The sequence below is a fragment of the Phalacrocorax aristotelis genome, chromosome 2 (genome assembly GCF_949628215.1).
Source record: "Phalacrocorax aristotelis chromosome 2, bGulAri2.1, whole genome shotgun sequence".
Lineage (NCBI taxonomy): Eukaryota > Metazoa > Chordata > Aves > Suliformes > Phalacrocoracidae > Phalacrocorax > Phalacrocorax aristotelis.
In genome coordinates this window covers 48,920,986-48,946,437 of record NC_134277.1, presented here as the reverse complement: position 1 = coordinate 48,946,437, position 25,452 = coordinate 48,920,986, and the positions used below count along the sequence as shown (strand labels likewise).

Genomic DNA, 25,452 nt, shown 5'->3' with positions numbered 1-25,452 from the left:
TACACTCTATCCGTTCGTCCAGGTCATTGATGAATATGTTGAACAGGGCTGGACCCAGCACAAACCCCTGTGGAACACATTAGTTACAGACCTCCAACCAGACTTTTCCCTGTTGATCACGATGCTCTGAGCTCTGTTGTTCAGCCAGTTCTCTATCCATCTCATCGTCCTCTCATCTAACTCACACTTCCTTAGCTTGTCTGTGAGGATGTTATGGGAGGCAGTGTCAAAAGCCTTGCTGAAGTCGAGGTAAACATCATCTACTGCTCTCCCTTCATCTACCCAGCCAGTCATGCCATCATAGAAGGCTACCAGGTTGGTCGAGCATGATCTCCCCTTGGTGAATCCATCTTGACTACTTCTGATAACCTTCTTTTCCTGTAGATGCCCGGAGAGGACCTCCAGGATTAACTGTTTCATCACCTTTCTGGGGATGGAGGTGAAGCTGACTGGCCTAGAGTTCCCCAGGTCCTCCTTCTTGCCCTTTTTGAAGACTGGAGTGACATTGGCTACCCTCCAGATCTCTGCAAAGGTTCCCCAAAATTTTCTTCTGTGAATGACTGATACTCTGTAGGGTCTATGCTAGCTGATACAACCAGGTCAATGAATGATGCGATATTGCTTCCAACTCAAGTGCTTTGGCAAGCATTGCCAACTTCCCACTTCTTGTACAGTGACAGATGCTACCAAGTATCAGCAGGTGGTTTGGATTTTCCTTTTTACTCACCCTTCCCATTTTTGTTGCTGTGGTTCTGGCACATTTTGAACAGTCTCACTCTGCTTCTTTTGGCAAGGGCTTTAAACATTTGGTTGTAGAGGGGAAAAAAATACCCCTTCCCCCTGCCCCAGACCTTCAAAAGAGAATAGAAGATTACCAGGCTCTGTTATTCTAAGTCCAATATCTGATATAAGATGGATTTCTGGCTTTGGAAAGTGAAGATAAATAAATTCCCTTTTTTGGTCCTCAATTTTTCTTTGAAGTTACAAGAGGCTAGATAACACAGCATTTTGTGTCTTACTTCCTGAAGAAGAGTCTTTTGGCCGTACAGCTCTGAGTAGCCCATGAACTGCAAGCCGCAACTGAAGGTTGTCCATCAGAGGGAGGCTCTCTGAGCTAACACTGGACAAGTGCTTCAATCTCTTAGAGACTTAGTGCCCACCCTGACATAACCAGGAAGCTTCACAACAGCATTTTGACAGAAGCCAGATCTTAAATGCTACAACTTTGGCTCCTCTTTCTGAATATCTTGACTAATTATCCTCAGAACTCAACTTTGCACACATTTCTTCACGCCTTACAGTAGTCATCCCAGTACTTTTCAAGGAGTGGTAAGAGACATGAGTCCCTCCTTCTAAATCTGTTTCTTTTGTATACTTTTTCTTTGGATTCAAGCTATTGACATTGAGCTGAATCCATATTGTCCTAAATAGCATAGTGTTGAACACCATGGTTACAGCCGTCATTCTTCCTAGCCTATTCCTCAAGCCTTCGTCCTGACCTCTTTTCAAAAACCCTTGCCTGGAGACTGGGCTTTATTGAGAGAGGAATGTTCATTTACCTATATGATTTACAGAGCCTTTCATCTCGGAGTGGAGGGTCCAGATTTTACAGAGCTAGTACTAATAGGTATGGAGGATAGAGACATGTCTTTAACGTTAAGAAACTAAAAATCTTTAATCACTTATATGACCATAGGATGATAACATTAGTGGTGATAATATCTCCACTTCAGCAGGGGGGAATATTTCATGTCTCTTGATCTTGAAGACACTCATTTCCATAAAGAGATTTACCTGGCTTACATCACGAACCAGAACCAATACCAGTACAACTTCCTTTTCTTGAAGGTCTTTGCTGTTCAGAGACTTCATGTATTTGTGCTTCTAATGATAAATGAGTACAACAGTTAGGTTTCTTTATCCTTATCTGACTGTTTGCCAATGAACATACCTCTCTAGAATAATACCAGGTTCTTTATAGATCCCTCTGCTTTTTCTTCAGTTGTTTGGGGCTCACCATGAATATGTGTATACCATGTTCTCTGCAGTTATTTTCAGGTACCTGAAAGCTCAGGATGCTACAGCTATAAGGAGAATTTTTATCCGAGCTGGGTTTATGTGGTGAAGGTTACTTATGGTACTCTATATGCCAGACTCCTGTAAATGCGAAAACTGAGAGGACATTATAAAGAGTATCTTTAATGGCACTGGGGATTTCAAATCCTCAGTCAACTTTTTTTTTTGTATTAATAAAACAATAGAAATAGAAGTTTGCCATTCCAGAACTTGCTTGGCCCTGAGGTCTTTATTCCCTATTTCTGAGTCAATTGCCTGTAGAACATCTTTTTTTCTAGTTCTGCTTCTTTTGAAGGTTTCCAGAAGGCTAAGGCTAAGGCAAGATGGGGCCAGATTAGCGTGGTCAAAATCAGTCTGATCCAAAGACTTACACTTTCTGTCAGTATAGAGTAGCTTTTAGGTCTTTGAGCCATACTGCCAGAATTCATATCAGAATTCACCTGGCCTTCTATTTCCTGTGTCTCACAGCTTGGACAAGTTCATAGGCACAGAGCAGATTTATTCCTTCCTTGTGCAAGATGTTCTTACCAGGTTTGGGAAAAGGCAGAGCGCTAAGTGGATCAGTCTTTCAGTGAGTTTTATGGCTAGATTTCTGTTACCCACTGAAATTTCACTGCTTTTTATTTTGAAATTAAAAAATGGGAGGCACTAAGAGATTATCTGATAGTAATTTAATCATTGCGCCTTTTGGGGAAGACGTGACGGTTTTCCCACTTTGGCTACTTTTAGACTAAGAGGGTTAGTATTCTTTAAGTGTGTTCTACTTCTCCCACTCATCTTTCTCCAGTGAGGTCTTAATCTGGTTTTGCTGTCTCATGAGGAAAACCATTTGATTCTGGTCGCCTTTTGCTTGCACCTTCCATGGTGACTATTATTTATTCTGAAAAGTTTACAGAAATTCAAGACCAAATATCAGAAAGCTCCACCTTCCTTGCCCTTTTTCTGCAACAAGGCTCTCTGCAGATCTGTTCCTTATTCCTTCCAGAAGTTATCCCTGAATTTTCTTTAAGTTGATGTAGTGGGAAAGCATGTTGAAAAAAAAGCTTTATTTCTGGTAAGTGACGTTTTTCCTTGTGGCTTAGAGGAAAATGGAAGTCTTTATTTCATAACCATGTTTCATAGACAAGGTTCCATTTAAAATATGTTTAATGAATCTGCTATCCCTTAATTGTTCATGCAAATTACCAGCTAGCAATAATGGCTGAAAATGTATGCATACAACTTATTTTCTACTTGGATCATCCACAAATTATTTTGTTGTAATTATTCAACCTCTTTGTACTGCATACTGATAATCTTTCTAGTCACCTGTGTTCCTCTCTTTCACCCATTTATCATTTTATGTTTTTTCCTTTATCTCACAACCTTAATAAAAATAAATATTATAAATACATCTGCAATGCTTAAATTACTAGTCAAATAGCAACAAGGACTTACATGATCAGTAATGGGCTGTGAAATCACCTCGTGTGATTTCATTCCTACACATACTGTTCTTTACATTTCTGTTGTGTCTAGAGGAATCATATTCTGTGGATTTGCTTTGATTTCTTTATTGTTACTGCACCAGCTCATAGTCCTTTCTTGAAATAAAAAATGCAAACAAACGAAGCAGTGTTTGCTCACATGGCAATTTATCATTGGCAATGAATCTTTTTCAAAGAGCAAAAATATTGACCATGCTTCAAACACTTAGCAGAAAGCATTTTGGTTATGTAAAGTACTAAAGTAATCATGACCCATTTTTTAAACAGTGAAGTACATACGAAATGGTCTAGCAGCTTTTATGGATTTTTAAAGGACATTTTAATTGTCATTTTTCTTTTGACAGATTTCTTTGATAAAAGTATAATGCCTTAACTGATGACATTATTATTCAAATTGTTGTCTGTGCATTTAAGATGTTTAAGCTAAAACATTTAGTTGCCATGGTTACCCAGCTGAATCTGTAGGCAGATTCATTGGAAAAATCTATCTGTAAATGTTAGTATTTTCTGTGTGTACCTGTAAATTGCTATTATGTTTTTTAATGCATAGTCAACAGAGTCCTCAAATGAGAATCTGTAAGGTTAGTCTTTGTATAGTCCCTGTCCTTCCTAAATTAATTTTATACAATATTTTTTCCATATTTTACTTTTAAAAAATCACCCAAATAAACAAAAAATAATCTTTTTCTGAACAAAATAAAATAGAAACAACTTTGAAACTTCAAGTTTTGCCTAAAGTCATCTCCCTATTTTGCACAGCAGTATGATAGTATATGTATGTTTAATTTAAATACTGGGGAAAGGCCTACAAAATTCTGCCACTCTAATTTACAGTTGCCATACAGATAAGCAGTACTTTTGGTTTTTTTTTTTAATAGTTTGGTTTTTTTTCATAGAGACTTTTAGAGACAAATATTTCTCACATTCTGCAAAGCACAGGAACTTAGATGTTTAGCATGGTGCTACCTCTGTGAAGGGAAAACAGTGACAGATGTACCAGTTTTATCTTGGTTTGCACTGCATCTGGCAGCCCCTTTGTTTGGTCTGAATAGAATTGGAATTGTATTCGGTAATAATGTTTTGCTTGATTTTTTATTTTCTATTATATTTCTGAGATATTAAACAGAACAGTAATGAAATGGAATGAAACTGAAGTACTGTATTTTAGGGTATTAAGAGTCTTGACAGTACTTTGGGTTTCATAGCATGAGGTAATGCCTCATCACTGAGGACAACAGAAATGCTGGCTGTTTAGTTTTTCATGCTTGATGTGTGATTTTTTTCATTTACCACACTTGTGGTCTAGATCATAGTTGTCTTCTTCCAACAGAACGGGTCTGATAAACCTCGCTTTGAAACTCTTCCTGTTGAGTCAGGCTGAGGGCTTTCTTGTGGACAGGGACCAAAAGCACTGTCTCCACAGCTTGCTTCGTACTTCATTAATAAAAAAAAATTACACCTGTTTTGTCAGCTTGGCAAGACAGGAAACTTTTTGTGGATATCCAGACCAGGCTGATCTTTTCACCTTAGTTTAAATGCAGTATCTCCTTTGATGCTACAGCAATATAAATTTAAGTTCCTGTTAGTATAATATTAATCAAAACAGTGAATGCTCATTGCTACTAAAAATTATAACAAATGTTTTAAAGAGCTTTTGTATTTATGGAATCAATTACTCATTTATCCCAAAGATATGGTTCATTATACTGGAAAGGCAATATCTTCTCTTTGGTAATTGCTACAATGAGAACAACTCTGGAGAGCAAATCTGGAGAGGAACGCTGACTTTACTTTTTGCTTTTGAGGTTTAATTTCTTTGCCTCAATTGACATAGTCAAACCAACGGTGTTTGTTGACCATAAATTTTATGACAAAGAAAGGGAAAAACTCCAAGTGTTCAGACATTTATGAGAAAGAATTTAAAAATAATTTTAAGCACACACAGTATCTGTGTTATTGCTCCTTTTTAATGTACGTTCTCAGTATACTTCACACATGGGAAATAAGAGTCAAGAGTGACTTACGATAGTACAGGCAGAAACTACTGAAGGTAAAAAAAAAAAAAGAAAAGAAACAAGAAGAGATTAAATACCAGCAGAAGCTGTACTGTATAATCACAGTTGGAACTGTGCAATAGAGTGCAAAATAAAAAAGTGGCCAGCCTAAGTTTAATTTCCTGTACTTTAGTTAATATATTAAGTTGTATTAAATGATTTTGTGTAATCTTTAGTTTATATTAGGTTACTCTTCTGGGAGCTTGATCAAATAAAGTGAAGAATTTCATTTTAATCCAAACAGATCTTGAATATTTCTTCTACTCTTCCTCAGAAGCAGAGCTTTTTATTTTAATTTTATTTCAATTTAGTGAAGAAAATTTTATTTCGCTAATTAATTGAATGCTTTTGAAATTAAATCTTTGGCTGAGCTTTTTATTTTATCTTGTTGTTATGTTGCAAATTTGTCAAACTTCATTAAAGTGTCTTTACTGAAAAAAGACTAATCATTTGACTTGATAGTTTATATTTCAATTTTTCACTATATTTCATTTACTATCATGGAGGAGTTGAAATCTTCTCACTAAGTATGAAATTAGTGGCAGCCATTGATCATACTAAAAATTTTAGTTCCCAAAGTCAGAGACTGAATGTTTTAGATGCTCAGCAGAATTCTCCTCCTTTGAACTACAAGCAGGAAGGGGACTGAGATACTCTTGGGAAATTGTAAAGCACTCCTGTTCTTGGATTTTATATACTTTTTTCTGTGTGAAGATTGCTAAACTGAAGTTCTGTTTCTCTATGAATCTTCAACAGACTAAGCTGCTGGATATGTGAGCTCAGTTTTCCACTTCCAGATGCTTTACTTCTAGTTTCAGGCTTGGTCATCGTGTGTGATGAATTTTCAGCAAACTCATCTTGGTTTTTGTGACTCTGATCATCTGGACTGGTTGACTTTCATCTTCTAGCTGTGCCAGAATTTTCTAAGTGTTCTGGAAGACTAAAGAAGTCCTGGGAAACATTACTTTATCCTCAGTCTTCAACTTCCCCAGCACTTAAGTCAAGCTTTCCTAAAGGTTATAAGAGCCTTGAAGTCATTCTCATCCCTGAATGTAGCTTTGATTTCTTTAGCTTTTTCCTGAGCCTGTCTATCTTCAGATCTGAAAGACTGCCAAAATGCATTTATGCTCTACCTTGACTTGTGTTTGTTTAAAACGGGAGTAATTTCTCCTGTAATTAGATGTTTGCATTTTAAGTTTTATCATCTCTTCCTGAGACATGAAAAGTGAAAGTAGAAAGACTCTGCTACCTAATGCTTCCAAGTTTCTCACTGTTAAGTCATCATCAGAAATTTGAAAATAGAATTTCTTCGATAAGTTTATCACTCTCTGCTTGCTGGATAGTAAGGTCTTGAATTACTCTTGTTCTTTGTCCCTTGCAGAATCCAATATGGTTTTACTTTTGTTTATTTGCCTATGTGCTGGGAATCTTCTTGTTGATTGTCTTTTCTGTGTTACCTAGTTAACAAACTTGTGGCACAGAAGACTAGGAATTATGTACATGCCCTTAAGCGTCAGAATTTTTTGTTTAAGGAATCCTATCAGTAATTGCAGAATAAAAATTGGAGCACAATTATGGGACTACTTTAATGATTCATAAAATGTTTTACCAAACATGGCAGTGATTTTAAAAAAGAACGTGGACGCAAAATTCATGGAGCTCAGTATTAACTTTTCAAAGACTAATTTATAACATTCAGGAATTTCTATGCTAGCATTGGTCAGCTTCAATTTGAGAGTTTCATATGTCCAAACAGACTACATATAACTTCTTAAAATTAATAATAGTTTTAATGTATATTTATAGATTTATGTTGCTGCAGGCTGTAGCACAATTGGATTTGAAAATTACATTTTTAAAAAAGGCTTCCCTTAAGCAATTTTTAAAAACCTCCTACTTTGCATGGATGAATTTTGAATGTACAATGCATTAATGTGTGTAAGAATTAATGTGCTGTTCTACTTTCCTGTTAGTGAGTATCCTAAGTTAATTTACCATCCAGGAACACTTACTAACATGCTAGCGCTATACATACTGTGTATTTTTTGCCTCTGTAACACGATGTAAAGTGTTTGTATTTTACATGTTGTTCATTTTCTACTTCACTTTTTATTCATAGCCTTGACAAGAAACCAAAATAGTGTGTTGACTACAAAGAAGAGAAAATCATAAATCCATACTGAAAATTTTTAAGTTTGTTTTGTTTTGTTTTAATCATGTTATACAACTGTTCATATTAAGATGTGAAGGGTTTGCATTTGCAAACTCTGCTAGGCTGTGTCTTCATGCAGAATAAGTTTTGTTGTCTTCATTCAGGTGAAGCTAATTTGCCTCTTATTGTATTTAGGTGCATGAAGCAATTGCGTTATCAAGAGAAGAATTGGGCTAAGTCAAACTGTAGCCTATAGCTTCTAATAAGGCCAACTAACTAGAGTTAAAATCATTATCACACTGGTATTAAGGATCTTGATGTATTAATCCTGCAGTGGGAAAACATCTAGAAAGTTTAGCTGGCAGGCAATTACTGACTGTACAGTTTCAGCAGAGCACATGCACGTTTAGCTGCTTCTGCCAGCAAAATCTAATGTAGACTTGGATGGATATCCAACCAGGAGAATTTATAAAAATCTGCTAATGTGTCCAGCCGGTCTGTGTGTATTGGCATAATTTTATCCTTCCTAAAATGAATAAAATTCTTACAAAGAATGTATCCAAATATTGTGTCTATATATATCTGTATATCTATATATATCTCTCGTTAATTGTTATTCTTTTGTAGGTATATATGTACATGGATTATTCATGACAGATAGATCTCAGTAGTCTCTAGAACACTAAAATTAATAATGAGAACTTGGAATTCTCTGATTTAGTATACTTGCAGTTGTGAGCTACAGCTGATTAGAGTTACAGTATGATTAAAAACCTTCCAAAACCTTACTATTCTTTTATTTATAAATCATCAGAAAATGAACTTGATTCTTAAGGGTGTAGAAAGCGATACTAATCCCAAGTGGTAGTGTAATATTATGATTTACAAAGGACATGCGCTTTGTTGTGTTTTGAATGATAGATATACAATAGAGCAGTAACTAGAAAGTAACATCTTTTATGCATCTCACTCTGAAAATATTTAAGAATGTGGTTAAAACACAAGGGTTGAAAAAGAATGAATTGTATATTTGCTAACTATCTAACTACCCACTATTTAATTTGAGCAGCACATAATATAGCTACTGTCCATCTTTGCAGGTTGTTACCAATTAATGAGATAATAAAGAGCTTGCCCATTTGAGGTTGAGAGTCACAGCTGAAAGAAAAATTATTCACCATGTTGCTTTTCTCTTAGTTTTTAACTGTAATTGTTCTGCGTATCCACCATCTGTCTGAGTGACTCATGCCTCTGGCGGCACTTCTGCCAAAGTGAAGATTTTGGACAGTCATGGAGTACTCACAATGCAAATGTGAAGTGTTATGAAGTGAAAAATGTGATGAGCTTTGAGTTATCAATTCCTTTGTACGTCTTCACCTTTTTATGGATTTCTTTTATTAAAAGCATACTCTGCAAATGGTTTAGGCAAATACTAGTTGACTCGGAATAGTCTGTAATGCTTCTATGCCATACATTAGAAAGCATGTAAATGTATGGATATATCTCTTGCTGAGTATAAATATACGTAGAAGTTACAGGTTGACTAATGAAGAAGCCAACACCATTTCTTCTCTGCTGCATAATGTATTATACTATTATTATAATATATTTTTTAAGTTTAATATTAACCCTTCTATTATGATATGGGTTTGGGTTGTGTTTTTTTTTTACAGGATGATATCACTTAAAGAACCCACCCAATTTTACAGCCTGTTGTGCTTGGTAAAATATCAGTATGAAATATGAAAAACAGATAGGCAGCTGAAAACTCTTATTTTGCCATTTTAAGTCAGAGCTTGAAAATTTTAGGACATGTAAATGTCTTTTGTCAGACTGCCATCTCCAGCCTATTGTCTCAAGCAACTAATCCAAATGCAGGCTTCATACCTGCAAGCACATCGCTTATGTGTCAGAAGTTTTGTTCAGCTCATTAGGTCACTTACGCTTCCCACAATTTACACCCACTGGGAATATTTTCTGTGTTTGTTTTCATCGAAGGGTTTTGTTTGTTTAAAGTTTAGTCCATTCAAAAGGAAGGCCTCTTTTAATAACAGTAGGTTTTCTGTTGGAGATGTCATACCTCTGGCTTGCGCTATGTTAATTCTGTTCTCAGAGAGATGAATTTGAGGCAGTAGCAGTATAAAAACACCTCTTCCTATGTTTTTACCAGCACCGTACCATTTTGCTGTTAGTTATAATTAAGCCTATAGTTTTAATTTGTATGCTGACAAAAGCTGAATGTTCTAATTCTTCCTTTTATTCTATCAGGCTATGTTTGATGCTTTGTCCGATCTCCCTGAGTGGTATGGTATAAAAGAAATGCAAGCAAATTGGATAGGTGACTGTGTTGGATGCTCTCTTGACTTCATGCTAAAGGTAAATCAGAAATTTCAATGCTGCTGTCTTGGTTGGGCTAACTGCATCCCCTGAAAGGTGTGATGGGAATGGATTTTCAGATCTAAAAAGCTTGAAACCTACTGAAAAAGATTATTATATGTTCATGCCCAGATCAGTACAGATCCTGAAGAACACCACTTGTGGGTTGAAGAGATACTCCCTGCTGTCCTCCTTAGAAAAGGGTTTGTGTGTTTAAGTGCAACATCGGATGCAAATTAGCTGTGTGTATTTGTGCCAAAATACACACCAGCTAATAAGCATTCCTGAAAGCCAGGACATTTAGGGGAGCAGTACCAAGAGCAGTATCAAGTGGCATTGCACAAGTCAGCTGGGATCTAAATGGGCTTTAGCTCCGCTCTGCGCAGCACCTTCTCTGTCTGACCTCAGGCAAGCCACTTTACTGATATTTGTCCGTTACTTCATTTATTACATACAGTAATTAAAATAATGAAAACCAGACAATTAGGCAGTGATGGAGCTACAGAGAAGTCTGGATAGAAAGAAGGGAGAGGAAGGAAGCAGAAACCTTAGGAGAATTATAACTATCTAGAGAAACATGGTAAAATCTGTAGTCCTTCAGAAGAGGTGCAAAAAGCTTTTTGAATATCATACTGACAGAAGAGATTTTCAGAGACCCTGATGGAATTTCAGCCCTTGGGCTTCAAAGCTTTATTGTGCTCATATACTATGGTCTAACATTTCAAAAGTGACCTCTTATTTTAAAATACTGAATTTTTGGGAACCTCAAATTGAGACAGCTTAAACTTCCTTAATACCTCTGAATTGCACAGCGCTAGAAGGTGCATTTTTGTGTTTAAGTTGTTTTTGTCAATTGTCTCTGAAAATGTATATCAGTACCTGTGGTAGAAAAATCTCCTAAGACCCCCATACACTCCACAGTTAATTGGCCTAAAATATAAAGCATGTTGATAGTGCTGGGTGATAATTCTTAAGCAGTCTTCTGGGTTTTTTACTCTCATTTTATGTCCAGTTGTTTTAATGTTGTCCCGCCTTTTATTATTCTATTCCTGTACATAAGTTGCAGCAATGACTTAATCAGAGAAGTGTGGTGGAAAGTGTGGAAGCTGAGAGAACCTTAAATTCTCTTTAGGTTTCAGAGGTAACATCTCATTTCCGTTTCTTGGAAACAGGGGCTGCATATTAAAAGGGAACAGAAGGATTCCAGGTTACTTAACCAGGGATCGAATCTAGCTCAGTAGCACAATGTAATATTATAAATTATTTTAGAATATAAATATTTTTATATATATTTGGATAAACTGAAGAAACTTTCTCAAGGTCTTAAAGTAAATTTTGTCAAGATTTGATTCTGGAAGCTCCCTACAGTGGGAATGCATCTGGCTTTGTTATTCAGAATTGTGTATTTCTACAGGGTGATAGCTATTTGCTGGTTGCATAAAAAGGAAGAGGAATCTAAAACCACTGCAGTTCCACTGGAGGAAAAAAATAAGTTCATCAGAGATATTTTCTGCTCTTTTTCAGGTTAATGGTAAAGTAACAGAAGAGAAGCTAGCAGCTTACACCTATACACCTGAAGCCATTTATGGAGCTTCCCATTTGTATATCTTACCGACTCACAGACTGCTGCATGGGAATAGCAGCCTCAAGGAAGTCTTTCAGAGAGAATTCATCCCAGGGAAAGGTGATAGTTTTCTCATGCTGCATTTTGTTGTAGAAGAGTAACAATTTTAGAGAATTCTCTTCAGAGAATGTGCGTCAAGCTGAGAGCATGAGCTGTTCCTGTTGAGAGGGAACAGGTCTTCTGATTCTTCGTATATGTCAAACAGTATCACATCAGCCTGTCCTGGCTTCAGTTACCGTAACAGCAGCTACATTAGAATTCCTCCTTTTATAATGGCTGTAAGACATCATAGTATATAAAAGCAATGGAACAGATTCTTCTTTCCTCATGTAGCAGTAGTGAACAGCCCAACTCTTGACTATGTCAGCCCATTGGAAAATTGCATGGCTAAACAGTAATTTGTCGTTAGCACAAAGACAGGAGAACCAACTCTTGAACCAACGATGATCTCTTCCCGTCATAGGCAGTATAAAGAGGGCAAGAGATCATTAATACATAGCAAAGTGTATCATTGATAAATAGCAAAACAATACTCTTCTGTGCATGTCCTTAGTTAATACAAGATTCTAACGGAGTAAATTCAGAGTAGCCCTGTGGCAGGTCCTGACTTGTACGGAGGATACAAATAAGAGGTAATTCTTAATTTGGTGTTGATTGTCCTGAAGTCTCCTACCACCAATTCTGCCTTTATTTAGCATCCCAGGCCAACTATTTTTTTGTTGTTTGGAAAACCTGAAAATTATAAGGGTAAATATAACAACAATACTGAAAAATTTTTTGTTTCCACTTCAGGCTGGTGTTCAATATTTACTTTCTCCTAACTGTTAAACATGTGGTTTCACTGTGTATGTAACATCTGATGTCAACAGCAACGCAGCAGGAATCTTGTGGGAAATTATGACGGTTGAACAAAACCTGCTTTATTTTTCAGTGCTTCATTTCTATTACCTTAATAAAGTCTGCTTGTTAGCAGAAAAAAATGGAGCCTGAATGTGCTGAGTATGTAGAGCCCTTGTCTCAGAGTTGAGCAAAGTTTGGAGAATTTTTATTAAGGAACAAAGGAAGAAATTTGCAGTTCTTACAATTCAGTCAAATCAAGGCACTAACCCCAGAAATGCACATCCTTGTACGTGCCTGTGTCTTTGTTGGATCTTGTGCTTTAAGCTAAATCACACAGGTGCAAAACTTGTTTTTAATAAGGACTACAATATATTTGTATATTGTTTTTATGTGAAAATACTTGAAAGGCTTTTTCTGTGTCTGTTAGCAATAAATGTCACCTTTTGGTTGAGCTAAATTACGAAACTCTCATCCGGAATAATGACATCCATAAGACCTTGAAAAAGAGGCTTTAAAGTGGACACCATTCCAGAATTGTAACTCTGCTATTGTTGTGTACTCCTGCTACTCGTAAATATGCCTTTATGCATTCTTCAGTTGAAATTGGTTGATATTTCTTACTGTTTCTTGAGCATTTCAAAGGGACGGATTGGTATTTTCCAAAGAAGATAAGGTAAAGGAGAATTTCTACATGGACTTTCAGATTTGCATTTAAGCCATGGTACATGTGAAGGGCCAACAATGGCATTTAAGTAAAAAGGAATTTTTGATGGCCTTGGATACACCATATTTTCACATTAAGCAAGATTTTTTTTAAAACATTCACCAGTGACATTAAAATTTTGTTTTCTTTTCAGCAGAGGTAGTCTTGTAACTCCCTTTCTTCACTGTGTTCTCATTTAAATAATTAGCAGAGTATGTTTTCATGTTTTCTAGGAGAGGGAAAAAAAGATGCATGGCAAAATAGATTAAAGTTCTAATACCTTTATTCTTGGAGTACACCTCTGTATTTTAGGCTATTGTTATTTAAATAGAGGTGAGCAACCAGTTTTCAAACAATAATTTTTTTTAGCCTAGCAAAATTTAGGTTAATTTAGAATCTGGTAAGTCTAGTTTTGACAGTGTGAGGTATCTGAGATAAAGATTTGATCCTTACATTGTTCATTATCTCATGATAATACTATGCATATGCTCTCTTATATTTTTAACTGTAATATCATCTCTTTACAGCTATTACAATAATGATATGAGCAAATGTGCAAAAGAAATAGTGACTTCATAAACTGGAGTTATTATTTTGGGTTCCAGCATAAAACTAAAATTATTGCTGGGTGGAAGAGAGAAGTTATTTTTAAAAGCAGACTGTCCTACCCACTCACCATCCTGTTCACGAGGCTTTTTGCTTAGTTGCTTTTAAAGAGTGAAATAATTTCTTTTGTACATTTTTTTAAACAGAGGAGGAAAGCTATATGCAGTTTGAATGTGCGAAATTTTATATAGCATACGGGTATCTCAGAGACCTGAAATTTGAAAAAGTAGAATAATAAATAAATAAATATATTGTTTGCATTAACAAGACTGATGAGATATACTAGTTCTAATCTCTGAAATGCTGTTATTTTATTTCAAGATATTATGCATAGCAATACATGATTGAGACTTTCCTCAGCTTAGCTATGGAGATAGGTGAAAGGAAGCTCTTAGCAGTCTGTATTTTAATTATGTTGATTATTTAATTATTTAAATTATCAGCAACTTAAAGGCACCTGAAAAGTTAGAAACAGGTTCAAACTGAGATATGGGCTTTCAATTCTCAAAACTTGCAGTATTCAAGTTTGACTTTTTTCTTGCCGAGCCACCAAAACTACACGTTGTAAATCAATTTCAGTTTATCACCCTTGATTCTCTCCTCTATCCACTTCCCTGTGGACGTTAGGTTCCTTATCTCTAACATGAATATGAATATTCTGTTTGGAAATCAATTGGTTATTTAGGCTTCTTTGTTTACACTGGTCAATATTTCTCTTGCTTTGTAGTTCTTCTATAAGAAACCAAATCATAAGTGTAGTATATATGCGCCTCTTCAGTTTCATCTGAATAACTGGATTTTTTTTTCCCCTTCATTTTGAAATGTCTGCTAATATATAATCCCAGGCTTACTAGAGCCACTTCATACAACTCTGCAGCACACAAATAGTGGTCAAGGGCTCACTATTTTTGTTATTATAGTCCAAATCTTATTCCATTTGTATTCAGGTATTTGTTATAAGTATGTTTTCTAAATATGAAAAATCTATCAGTCAGACTTGCTGAAGATTTTAATACATCCGAAGTTTTTAGAAATGTGATAAGGCTTTTCATTTTCTTTCTTAATTGGACAAAATTCTAATTTAAATTTCATACATGTTTAAGATAAACAGAGTTTAGTAGTAAGTAATGTTGTTAGCGCATTATCTATCGTATTTTACTTACTGTGATCATTAAATTTGTTTTCAGACTCGCTTACTTCAGTGACAGCTGTGAATTTGCTTACCAATCAGGAGATTCCAGTAGTCATCTCAGCAAAAAGCGATTTTGATAATTTTCTCGATACTAAAATAGGTATGTGACATATAACGTGTAAGTGAAATAGTACAGTTTTCAATTGCTGTATTGGAGCACCAGATACTGTTGTGGCAAATCTTTGAATATGGTGGCTCTCTTCTAGACTTCGGAATCCTGTTCTTCATTACTGTTCTTCATTAGAGAAGAAGGAAGGGAAATGTAGCTATGTGGAATCTGGCTGGGGGGAGAGATTTACAGGATGATAAATTTTAATGGAAATATCATAAAATTAGTATGTTTAATGAGCTATAATTTGAGGATCTGCATATTTTAAGAGGATTGATTACCTACAGTAAGTGTGTATTTGGCTGTCTCTCACCATTCTTAATCAAAACAGAATAAACATTTTGCAAACAGCCCAAACTTTTAGCTTGTTTTTTGTCTTATGTTTACATAAACTATATGAATCCTTACAGAGAAATGTTTCAGACAGTAAATATATGAAACTTCCAAGTTTGACTTTTATCTGATATTATTTATCTTGAGATCAGTAAAATCAGATAGGAAGTAATTCTTTTCAGGTAGTCTTAGACAGTTATCTTGGACCCTTTATCTCTAAAGGAAGTGTTCCCATAATTTAGGCATCTAACATAGGATTGAGCATCCATAAGTGGAGGGGAAAGGGCATTGCAAGAGGATACTCTGCATCGCCTGGAGTGGGCTTCTTTTCTCAAAGTCATCCTATGAAGCAGCTTAGAATCATAGGATCATTAAGGTTGGAAAAGACCTCTAGGATCATCAAGTCCAACCATCAGTCTAACACTACCATGTCTCCTAGACCATGCCCTGAAGTGTCATGTCTACACATCTTTTAAATACCTACAGGGATGGCGACTCCACCACCTATCTGCGCAGCCTATTCCAATGCCTGACCACTCTTGCAGGAAAGAAATTTTTCCTAATGTCTAATCTAAACCTCCACTCATGCAGCTTGAAGCCATTTCCTCTCGTTCTATTGCTAGTAACTTGGGAGAAGAGACGAACACCCACCTCTCTACAACCTCCTTTCAGGTAGTTGTAGAGAGTGATAAGGTCCCCTCTCAGCCTCTTCTTCTCCAGGCTAAACAACCCTAGTTACCTCAGCCACTACTCATAAGACTTGCTCTCTAGACCCTTCACCAGCTTCGTTGCCCTTCTCTGGACACGCTCCAGCACCTCAATGTCTGTCTTGTACTGAGGGGCCCAAAACCAAGCACAGCGTTTGAGGTGCAGCCTCACCAGTGCCGAGTACAGGGGCACGATCACTTCCCTACTCCTGCTGGCCACCGTATTCCTGATACAAGCCAAGATGCTGTTGGCCTTCCTGGCCACCTGGGCACACTGTTGGCTCACGTTCACCCAGCTGTCAACCAGCACGCCCATGTCCTTCTCTGCCAGGCAGCTCTCCAGCCACTCTTCCTCAAGCCTGTAGCGTTGCCTGGAGTTGTTGTGACCCAAGTGCAGGACCCAGCTCTTGGCCTTGTTAGACCTCATACAATTGGCCTTGCCCCATCAATCTAGCCTGTCCAGATCCCTCTGCAGAGCCTTCCTACCCTTGAGCAGATCAACACTCCCACCCAGCTTGGTATCATCTGAAAACTTACTGAGGGTGCTCTCGATCCCATCATCCAGATCATTGATAAAGACATTAAACAAGACTGGCCCAAAAACTGAGCCCTGGGGAACACAGCTTATTTCCTGTGTAGGAAGCCTAGCCCCTCAACTTAGGCAGTAAGGTACATATGGTTAGACGATGTGACTGTGCTTCATTTAAAATCAGAAATTTTACTAACTTCTAAAAATTGTGTCCATTTTGATCTGCAAAGTGTATCTTCATAAGTAGCACCCACCAAGCTTTTTGTTTGCTGTTGTGTTTTGCTGTGGTCTCATCTCAGCTGCAATGAGTAGGCAACGTTCTGTGCCAGTCCTAATAGGAAATAATTTGTTATCTCTTCTTCCCCCTGAAGTCCCTTTTCTTGCTTCCCTGTTGTTGATACTTCTTTCCTGCCCTGCAGCTACTCCTCTCTCCTCTACACCACTGCCAATGTTGGCTGTTCCTGCACAACAACTGGACTGAGTAAAACCAGCTGACACTGCACAAATGTCTTGGATGACTCTCACAAGGCTGATAGAAATTATTCACTTGGGCTCTATACCTTACTTAAAACATGCCTGCATCTTACACTTCAGGAATGAATCTTTTTGAGAACTGGAACCTCTGCTCATGGAAGAGAAGCCAAATAATTGAGATAACTAACCACATTTTTCATTAAAAGCTTCCAGCTTGCTCACTGGCACGTATCTTGGCCTTATGTCTGTTGGAAACAGCCCAGCTTTTCCCAGGAAGTTCTGGATGCCAGCTGTTGAGCTTTGTGAATGTACATTAATAGCATCATCTTTTCAGAAAAAGGAAGACCAAAGAGTGGGGCCTGCTTTTTTCCCATTTGTACAGCATATTGTGAAGGCACCTGTTGCAGGCTGCAGGGCTCTCTGACAAATTAAGATATATATATTCTATAATAGGGCCTTGAAATGGCAAGAGCATGCATGTGCTGGAAAGATAAAATAGCGATTCCATATTTTGCTAGTTGGGGATTTACTTGTCATGGGGCAGTTTTGCTTGGTTTTCTTTAGTTACCTGCTTCCAAACTTCCATATATTGACAGAGTTAATGTATAGCAGGCATTTCATTGCCTGAACAAAGACGATTGTTAAACTGGTTTTGAATGAAGTACTTCGTATGTTAATAATTCTAATGTGCTCAGCAATATTTTGAGAGTTTTGTCTGTAGTTTCCACCAACATAACATTGGCATTGTTTTGTTGAAATAAGCTTCTTTGCCTTTTAAAGATGACAGCAAGTGTGCAAGATTGTTCACAATATTAAATAAATTATCACTGAAAGGAAAAAAAATATGTAGGAAGATGCATCTCCCTGTGGAGATAATAAATCTGTTAGTATCTTAATGTTATTTCAGAATACATGTGGTAATAAAGTTAAGAAATTTCTTAACTGGCCCTGAGAGGCAGTTCTCCAAAGTAGAACAAAGTATCTTTCAAAATACATGCAGCAAAATCAGAGGGAAGATGTCATCATCTATCAATATGAGTAAGAAATATTTAAAGATAATGTGTCATTTTATGGTGCTTGGTAAATTGCTATAATAAAAAGAAGCCTATGTGGCTTAGAAGAGGAACCTGCATTCAAGATGTATGACTGTCCCAAATAAATAGATGCAAAAGGAGAGATAGCATCAGGGGCCTTAAATCCTATGACTTCTATGGATGACTTGAACAGCAGTAGGAAGTGCTCTCAGTAGTTATATTCCAAATAGAAAATTGACGTTATTTGAATTGTTTTCCTGACATTATAAACAAATAATATCTTTCATATTAAGTTAGAGGGATAGTAATGATAGAGACTGTTGTAGTGTGGTATGTTTTAATAAACCATGAAATTAGAAAGAGATTAAATTTACTATTGAAACAAGACAACTATTTAGGCTGGTTTTTTAGAATTTATTTCTCATATTAGCAAATATAATTTAAATTTTTATTATTTAAATATATTATATTCAGATAATATAATTGTAATGAAAACGTTATTATTTATCCAAATTTGTAGCTTTACTTATGGGCGTTTTCTGAACCATCTAATTTTCAACCTTTTCTGCAGTGGGCCATTGAGTAATACTTGGTCTACAGAGAAACTGAGAAAATGTGTTTGTAGTTATTGCTGCTTGAATTTCACTGGTTAAAGAGCATTTAAACATTTTTATTGTTCTTAGATATTTAAACTCCTTTGGGCAAACGTAAGTCATCATAAAGAGAGTGTCATAGAAATAAAATGGTTTATCCTCATCCTCAAATTGATGATTGATATCCATGTTAGGCAATCCCAGAACTAATTTTTTTTTTTAATTTCCCCCCACTAGGAATACCTAGTACAAGTGCAGAAGATGCTGCAGTAGCTAAGAATCTGGGCATTTCTTTCACTGAAGTCACTGAAACATTGCCAAATGGTTTGGAGAAAGTCATTAATTCTGGGCAGGTGGGTATACAAGTAGGGAGTTATTTTCAATTTACAATAACAATGCAGACTAAATCAGGAGTGCTAAAACCATGATGGTGCCTAAAGATTTGTGTGTTTAAAGTCTTTTTTTTCCCCCTTTTTTTTAAAAAAGAATCAAGCCAGGCTGATGCTACCAAATTTCTATGGCTAATTTAATGATGAAATATGTTGGCTCTTCTGTAGCAATAAAATGAGGTTTTTTTCCCTTTTGTGCAGGAGAAGAAGCTACAGTATTGGTCCAAGTTTTATAATGGAAACTGAGTAATTGATCTCATGTTAAAAGTTGACTCTTATTTCATCATCTCAATAATTTTTAAGCTAAATATTCATATATTAGCCTCCACATATTCATTGAAATGTAGCATAAGCCTTGCTGGTAACATATCCGCATGAAGTGACAAAGAAATTGTATATTTAAATATGAAACATATATGCTGTTACAGGTATTCAAAAAATGCATTTGATAGCAGGCACAAAGCTCATATGCTGTTACATGACAGGTAGGGTCCAAGTGGTTAAGATGTTATCTGAAGGCAAGACTAGAAGAACACAGGAGAAAGCAAGCTGTTTCACCATCCACATTTCCTCAGTCTCTGCCCTGTGTTGGTAATGTTCTGAAAGTTTCAGCATACAGCAGGTCATTAAAATATTGGCAGTAAATGCAAATAGGAGCCAATAAAGGCTGAAGGGGTCTACAGGGCTCTTTCTCAGGGTTGTTCTATTCAGGCCATCAAGAACATTACCCTTTGATTAAGAGGGTTTAGATGAATCAGGTAACTGGTATGTGAATAGCCTCTTGGATAGAAGGATGTTAAGCAGCAGGAAGGGGAAAATTAATATGAAGCTCAAACTTTGACTCTCAGAAATTGCATTTGTGACTTTTTTGTCTGTTCTTGCATTTTCACTGACAGCAAATATGTATTTTTCTCTTTTCTTCTGCTTCTTTTTGTTTTAATCAGATAACAGGCATGACTCGTCAGGAGGCTTTAAAAGCTATTACCCAGCAGGCCAGAAATAAAGGAATAGGTGGAGACCTAACAAGTGACAAATTAAAAGACTGGTTAATATCTCGACAGCGGTACTGGGGAACACCTATTCCTATCATTCACTGCCAGAAATGTGGTGCTGTCCCGGTACCTTATGAAGACTTACCTGTGGTGTTGCCCAGCGTAACCACCTTCACAGGAAAGGGAGCCTCACCTTTAGAAACTGCTCCAGAATGGGTGAACTGTTCCTGTCCGAGGTAAGCAAATGCTGCATTTACTGCAGACTGGGAGAGATCGCATTATACCAGCCTGTTTCTTGTGCTCTTTAAGTGTTGACAACTGACCACTCTGAGCCAGGATACTACTCCAGAATGATTAGTCTGACCCAGCATAGGGTTTTTTTCTGATATACTCTGTAAAACTCCTTTTTTGCAACCGAGACACCCACTGTTATTTCTTCATGAACAAGCTGAAGCAATGCTCGCTGTTTTTAAGTTGGAGGAAAGAAAAAATGGAGAAGAGAATTATTTTCTTCCTGCCCTCCATTTCTTAAGAGTAATTCCCCTCATTTACTACAAGAATTTTCATTATCTTTCACCAGCAGAGTTCATATAAAGCTTATAAAGATTCTTGAAGTATTCAATTTTGTTAAGTAAACTAACATGGTGTTCATTTTCTTAGCAATAGTCCAACAATAAAGCGTTTCATCAGCTATATAATTCTTTATCATGAAGAATCACATTCACTGTATATTAGAGATGACAGCACATTAATTCTGAAGGAGATAGTAAGTATATGCATTTTGCCAGTATTGTAATATTTGTTTGTAGTTGAGCTGTTTAAGAAATAAGACAGTCTAAATTAAGTAGTGAGAGATATGTCATGAAAATCAGTTGACTAATCTTGAGCACTGCTTAGATACTCTGTACACTGGAGTTTGCATACAGGTTCTGCAGAAGAACTGGTAGATCATGAGTTATCCCAGAAGTTTTTCAGCAGCAGTGCAATGCAGTGCTGCTGCTAACAGACTGACCAAATGGGGAAAGTACGTTATCAGGCTGCCACGCAGGGGGATCAGATATATAAATGGCATTAGGACTCTTACTAATAATGCAGCAGTTTCATAACATCTCACTGTATTTTAACATTTGCAGGGTAGAGTATCAGTGTGTTTTTTGTTTCTAATTAGGTCGCTTATGCACATTCGTTTTGTGGTTCTCTGGGAACATGTATTTTGGCCTTTGCTGATAACGTGTATTTTATGTAAAACACACATTTACTTCCATATTTCCACATAGAAAATTTCTTCTCAGATGTGCCTATTTAAATTACATATAGTTAGTGTATCTTAAAGTGCAACCCTTGCAGGGAAGCCTTACTAAACAAGAACCACAGGTTCAGTAAAATCCCTAGAAATGCCTTCGTCTACGATTCCTAATCTCAACTGAAAAATTTTCCTGATGTTACTGAAAGTCACTGTCTGTGCTTCTGGCTTCCTCCTGACCTTAATTCAAAAATTGTTTTGTTGTTTACCAGGCAACAGGGTACTTTTGATGTATAGCAAATCCTTATGGTTTCTGTGACTGCCCTTCTTAGACGTTAATCAAGGGCATTTGTTTAGTCAGAAATAGTCATACAGGATTAGTTTCTTAGCCTAAAATGTGGTAGTTTGATGAAATTCACTTTTTTTTTTTTAATTTTCACCTTTATTTGGCTGCTTAATTCTCACCTATTTGACAGCTGTCTTCAGTATTGCTCATCCATATGTCTGCTACAGTTTCAAATCCTTTGAGCTATTGCCTTTGTGTGTGCAGTCTTCCTTGGTTTTCCTTGCTCTGAGAAATTATGTCATCCCTTCCTTCAGTCCTTCTCTCCAGTAATAGGTTTTTTTCACTGGTTGCATTTAATATCTAAAATTAATAAGGAAAGCAAGATGGAAAGATACAAAGTCTGTGAGCGTTTGAGTGACAATAATGTAAGCAATCATAAATGGGAGGAGATGCTCAAGTTATTAATTGTTATACAGGTCCAGGTAATTGTGTGAGTTGTCTGAAGATCGTCTAATGAGATTACAGTATTGTTTCTGTTGTATAAATTTTGAAAGATGCCCATGCTGTCTGTGTCTCAGTGATCCATGTCCATTTAGAGTACAGGCAACATCAGAGGCATGAAGCAGGTATAATTATGGTTCAATGACTGTAAAGTATTCTTGCTTTTGACTGAAAAGCCTTTCTGTTTCAATATAATACAGTCTTATTTTACATTGGCCAAGTCTGTGCTTGTATGTAAAATTTAATAAAATGTTAATCTATATTAAAAAGCAGTTAGAAGTAAAATTTCTTCACTACATTATTCCCACTGAAAGACTAATGAAAGACCTGGGGCAGAGACAGAGAGAAGGAAAATGTTAATTGGTGATACTGTCCTAAACTTGCCTCAGCAAGCCAGGCAGAAGTATCAGGCAGACAGGAAGATACATGTTGCAGCTCAGTTATCAAGCCTGATCACAGACTAAATATGCAGTTGGAAAATATGAAATAGCTGGGGTCCATTTATCATGTATATTTATGACACATATACATACATTTAAATTTGCATACATTTATAAGTTGCATACATTTGTTACACATAGCCAGTGGTATTTATGTGCAAGTTTGTCACAGGTTGCAAAGTTTTATTTATATTAGAAAAATCCCATTGTTTTAACAATAAGAGTTTCAAAGAGGGATCATTTTAGAACAAGTGGAAGTTTATTAAATGCAATTAATGGCTCCTACAAACAAATAATGTATATGCAGGGAGAAGCTAGTAGAGAGTAACCTGAGCTTCTAAAATTTATTTGAAAACTTTCTCAGGGCTGCCAATATAACTCCTAGCAAAAATTGATTTGCAGTAAACAAAAATTGTGCTACGAGGTCTAGAAGAGATTCGCTACATCTCAGAGAAAGCTGAAATTAAGATGATGTCATTTTTTCTAGAGATGTTAAACAGAATCTGCAGAAACCTTTGTGTACAATCAGTGAGGCAAGCACCTGTTCCATCTGCTGAATGTTTATAAAATTATTTGTCTGCTAGTACCTAATGAGCGTGATAGTGTATATTTTCCCATTCCAACATTGAGTTCCCATTAACTTTATGGCAAAGTACCCTTGTCTGTGCTTTAAGACTTGCTTCATTTATTTCAAAATGACAATTCTAAAAAAATCCACGAACATACGACAGAGAGGGCTGTCCGGTGCGGTGCCGTTTTCTGCTATTGCTGGATGTTCCTTATAGCTGTTCAGGCTTCTTTTTGGTTTGCATTTTGTTTGGTTTGGGAGGGAGAGGGAAGGAGAGTGGGCCCTGTTTCTTGTGTTAGGCTTCTTCTAAACATATCGCTCTTCAGACTGTTCAGACCCGTTCAGTTTTCAATCTAAATAGCTTCATGGCCACTCTGAACCTACATGGTTGTTTTTTTTTCCAAGCTTGTCACTTATCTAAAAATAGCTTTTCTCCTTCTCTCTTGCTCAGATGTAAGGCAGCAGCACGGCGGGAAATCGATACCATGGATACATTTGTTGATTCTGCCTGGTATTACCTGAGGTATACTGACCCTCACAACACGGACAGGTGAGGGCTGCAGGTGCAGGGCCATCGGGTGGGACAGCCTGCTTCCCAGAACAGAAGGGAAGGAAGAGGCTGGACACTCTGGTGCTTCTAGCTTCTAACTGCCTTTGCAGAAGGTGGAGTAAACCCCTGGGCTGCCCTGATTTTGTACCCGTGCTCTGGCCTGAGCACAGCTCAGGGTAGACTAGGAATTGCTCTAAAAATGTGGCATTTGATTGCTCCCATCCCAGGAGGTCTACAAGAGCAGGATGTGTAGACACAGCTGTGTAAGCACAGGAGCTATGAGGCATGGGGCAGAAGTTGGCATGAAAGGGGATTATGGGCGCAGGGCCCAGAGGAAATGTTCAGCTGGGGACCTGAAGATAGCCCTTAGTGGAGGATGCTGTCAAGAATGACAGCCTACCATGACTCTCCCTGAGACTGTGGTAATTTGCATGGAGCGTACCCTCCCTGGCGATACACTGAGTATTTCCACATGCAGACAGGCAGTGTTTTTCTACCGGTAAGAAGAGGAATAGTCCGGTGTAACATCCAGCTGCCACGAACAGCACCCTCATTGCTCTACTTTTGAATTCTGGTAACTCTTGCTACTTCCTCATGCGCAGACCTAAAGTGAAGTTGCATCGCAGCAAGCTCCTGCTGGGTCGGCACTTTGACTATATGCATAATTAATGAAAGGAGATTTTTCATGTGCTGTGTAGCAGCATGGAGAGTGTGGGAAGATAGATGTAGTTATTTAGCTGTTTTTCTGCTTCATAGTCTGCCTGTAGTAGCACTGCTGATAGCACTGTTTTTTCCAAAGAGGAATTGGTGGAACAGCTCTACTATGTAGCCTGAGGAAGATAGAAAGAGTTGTATTTTTTTAAATATTGATACGACATGCAGGGCTGTTTGGGGATTTATTTATTTATTTGTTGTCCAGAGCATTGTCTGAGTATGTACTACATACCAAGTGATTTACTGTAGCTGGGCCAATTATTATATTTTTTATATTGGCAGCACCTTTTTAGTTAAACTAAAGAAATATAATCTGTGAACACTTCTGTTTCTCATTAATTTTAATTATTTACTAGTGATACTGTGCATTTATTATGAATATTACTAAGTTATGTGGACACATTCCTCTTCAGTGACAGTTTAAAATATATATTTGTGCATGGCCAAGAGGTACTTTTCCAGAAGTTGAAGATTAAATAGTCAGACGTAACATCCAGCTGTCAAAGTAACAGCTTAGTGTAGCTAAATATATTTTATATTGAAATAACATTTTGATGGACTTCTGCACTAGATTGCTACCTCCATTGAATTTATTTATTTGGGTTATTTTTAGCTAAGCTGGGTATATGTAAACCCTTTATTTCCATAAGTTGTATTTCACAGGTCTAGAATTTGGGAGAAAACCTGTTGATTTTGGAATGCTGTGAACAAGTTAGTTTTGATTTGTTCCACTAAAGACACGAATCCCAGATCCATGATTTACTTCTGGGCTCATCTGTGAGGAAAAAAGTGTTGCTATAACAAAAGTTACACATGGAATAATCAAACAGGCTGACAAAACAAGTAGATTTGTTAGAGCCATAAAGCTTACATTAAAGAA

The 25,452-nt window shown here is 36.9% G+C and overlaps 1 protein-coding gene across 2 annotated transcripts in view; it reads left to right on the top strand.

Moving 5' to 3' along the window:
- LARS2 (leucyl-tRNA synthetase 2, mitochondrial) overlaps positions 1–25,452 on the top strand; it is a 93,827-nt gene that overhangs the window by 32,720 nt on the left and 35,655 nt on the right. For both annotated transcript variants that reach the window (XM_075083434.1, XM_075083433.1), the window contains 6 exons: positions 10,038–10,145; positions 11,670–11,829; positions 15,106–15,210; positions 19,127–19,242; positions 20,223–20,506; positions 23,760–23,858. In XM_075083434.1, coding sequence (XP_074939535.1) covers positions 10,038–10,145; positions 11,670–11,829; positions 15,106–15,210; positions 19,127–19,242; positions 20,223–20,506; positions 23,760–23,858 — 872 coding nt within the window. The remainder of the gene's footprint in view (positions 1–10,037; positions 10,146–11,669; positions 11,830–15,105; positions 15,211–19,126; positions 19,243–20,222; positions 20,507–23,759; positions 23,859–25,452) is intronic.